Source organism: Vitis riparia, unplaced genomic scaffold, assembly GCF_004353265.1.
Source record: "Vitis riparia cultivar Riparia Gloire de Montpellier isolate 1030 unplaced genomic scaffold, EGFV_Vit.rip_1.0 scaffold315_pilon_pilon, whole genome shotgun sequence".
NCBI lineage: Eukaryota > Viridiplantae > Streptophyta > Magnoliopsida > Vitales > Vitaceae > Vitis > Vitis riparia.
In genome coordinates, this window is record NW_023269667.1 from 264,520 (window position 1) to 267,134 (window position 2,615).

At 40.2% G+C, this 2,615-nt stretch overlaps 1 protein-coding gene across 1 annotated transcript; it reads right to left on the reverse strand.

Annotated features, from left to right (window-relative positions):
* Positions 1-301: 301 nt before the first annotated feature.
* Positions 302-2,325, reverse strand: LOC117909760 (putative transcription factor bHLH086). Its single transcript, XM_034823818.1, has 5 exons — positions 1,406-2,325; positions 1,219-1,320; positions 1,037-1,102; positions 835-900; positions 302-731 (listed from the first exon to the last, which is right to left on the reverse strand). The coding sequence occupies exons 1-5, from the start codon at positions 2,090-2,092 to the stop codon at positions 609-611; spliced, it is 1,044 nt and encodes a 347-aa protein (XP_034679709.1). The 5' UTR covers positions 2,093-2,325; the 3' UTR covers positions 302-608.
* Between the last annotated feature and the right edge of the window lie 290 nt (positions 2,326-2,615).

The window sequence follows — 2,615 nt, forward strand, 5'->3', positions numbered from 1 at the left end:
TGAGTTCCACTCCATCCTCGTAAGTCCCAACACATACATTTGCAGTTTCTCCTCAATTATTCTCATTTTTCTCTGACCAAATCAACACCACATTTGTACGGACGCCCAAACCTTCGGCATTTCCCATTTCATTCCATGAGGAGGTTTTATTTTGTGGGCATTTTTAATTTTATTTTAGGACGTGGGCTTCAATTTATCAAATTTTAGAAATGAAGGGAAAAATGGAAATTGCAAAAACAGATCTAAAAAATAAAAATTTGATAATTTTTGGAGTCACTACTAAATATTTCCGCAGCCAAAATTTAAGTGGAGTCGATGAATTAAACCACACCCCAGAACTGAATTCAGGAGAAGTCAAAATGGGTACAAGAATACGACCTTCCTTCGTATTCTTAATTAGTAAATTAACATTAGAAAGGAAAGGAAAGGAAAAAAACAAGGGAAAAAAAGGGGAGAATCTCTGTAAATGGAAGTGGGACGTTGTGAGAGTCTCAGTTCTCATTGTGACTGAGAATGCAAAATTCCATTACAAGATCTTCAGGAGAAAGACAAAATAATCCATCAATATTATTTTAATCTTCTTCTTCTTCTTCATCTTCTTCTTTTCTTCACTTTGAGCTTGAATTTGTGTCTCTCTGGGATGACAGAATGGCATCAATGGCTTCCTTCACTTGAGAAATATCAGGAGCCTTTCCACCTTGCACTGGCCAAAATTCATCGGTTGCCAGCACCTAATCAAGGAAAAAGGAAAAGCAGTGTCTCATATAAGCTTAATTTCCATGATTCAAGGCCAATCAATGAATGAGTAAACTGTAATTTGTATTGAACCCTCACCTTCACTTGCAATTGGAGGAACTTGACATAACTGATGGCTTTCTCTAACATGGTCACCAAATCAACCTGTGTGAATTAATGTATGTTAAGAAACAAATGATAACCAGCTTCATGATTAGAAAATGATTATTGCAGTTTCATAGCTGAAATGAGAGTGCAATTAGGCAAATCGAATAAAGATGTTAGTACTGGGAAAGCCCACCTTGGAACCATTGGGTACCAGATCTTGCAGTATCTTTAGCCGCTCGCTAATCCGCTCTCGTCGATTCTGAAATGCAAACATTCTCTCAATCATAGATACCCTTTTAATTGATTTGGCTTAGTTTGCAATCAACCTTTGTTTCAAGTGTAAATTATTATGTTTAACTTTGAAAAGAAGCAAACCTTGGCTGCGAGGCTTTGTGGATCCTTGGATGGAATTGACTTTGGTTTGGACTTCCTTGTTGCAGCTGTGCACTGCCTTTTTAGAGCTTGCATGGTCTCTCCCTGCAAACAAAGGTTGTAGCCATCAGTAGCAGCATATGAAGATAATTGATTCATTTAGTTCAACTGGGGGGCTATGACAGTATACCATATGGAGGCGCTTATGGAAGCATGATTCTTTTGTTGCAGACTCCTGAATGCTATCAGTGACTGCGGTTGCTTCAGAGTATATCCACCCAAAGGACTCTTCTCCATGTTGGTTTTCTTTTGGGGTGTTACCGCTCATGGAGCCGTAGCTGCTGGCCGGAAAACAGTTGAAATCCTCCAACAGCCGAGGGTTGGAGTTCAACTTTGGGTTGAGTTGATTTTGGCAATCGTAATTCAAACTATCTTCCCAATTAGAGTAGTCATCTTCTTGGAAAACCTTGGTGTAAGTGATCTGAGAACCCCTCTCATTTTGCTCAAAGCTAAGCAAAGATCCACTGTTGTGCATGAAATTCTCATACCTGGTTTTGAAGGTTATCACAGAATGAGCTTCCTGGGGTTGATAATTCGTAGGCCGAATTGCGTTACAATTTGCACTGCTGGCACCAGAAATGGAAGAAGCATGGCTCATGACATACGGCTTGACAAACCCGGCACTACTCTTCTCCGACTCATCTCCCTCCTCAGTCACGGCCTTGTGATAATCATCGAGCCCATAAACCCCGGGCGAGGAAAGATCTGAAACCCCTTCAACTGCTGATCCTCCTAGCACATTTCCGTAAATCAAAGAACAGTGTTGCACGGAGCCCATGCCCAAGTCATGTGGGGTCCGGTCCTTGGCAAGTGCCATTGAGGTTGAGTGGAGTTGAATATGAGCTAGCTACTAGCTCAAAGCAACAGACTTAAAAGGACTAATATAGACAAGGAGAAGTGCTGAAAATGGGCTATTGGTAGAGATTCAAACACATGGACTTATATTAATTGTGATGGGTAGTCTTAACGGAGAAGAGTATATAAAATGTGTGTTTGAAAGCGGTACTATTCAAAAGTCTAACAGTGATGAAACAAGAAATGTGAAATGAGTATTTATACATAGATGTGATGAGCTTGTAATATAATTGTTTAAGTTATTATGGTGGGATTGTTAGCTGGCAGAAATATGCAGATGAATAGATTGGAAGAAGAGGGGAGAGAAGATAAAAAGAGAAGTAGCAAAACTCGGCGGATCTTTCGCCAATCCACGTCTCAGATTCCTCTCTGAGTGTAAGGAACCTAGACCCATTTTGAGGGTCCTTCCTAGCTGCCTTCCCTTCAGACTTGAGAGCCATGAGCACGTGATTTCATTCTCTGTTTTATACTATATTACATTACGT

Coding starts and splice junctions, on each gene's coding strand:
- LOC117909760 (XM_034823818.1), bottom strand. CDS start 2,092: ATGGCACTTGCCAAGGACCGGACCCCACATGACTTGGGCATGGGCTCC. Junction 1,321..1,405: donor TCCATAAGCGCCTCCATATG/GTATACTGTCAT, acceptor CTTTGTTTGCAG/GGAGAGACCATGCAAGCTCT. Junction 901..1,036: donor TGGTACCCAATGGTTCCAAG/GTGGGCTTTCCC, acceptor TAATTCACACAG/GTTGATTTGGTGACCATGTT.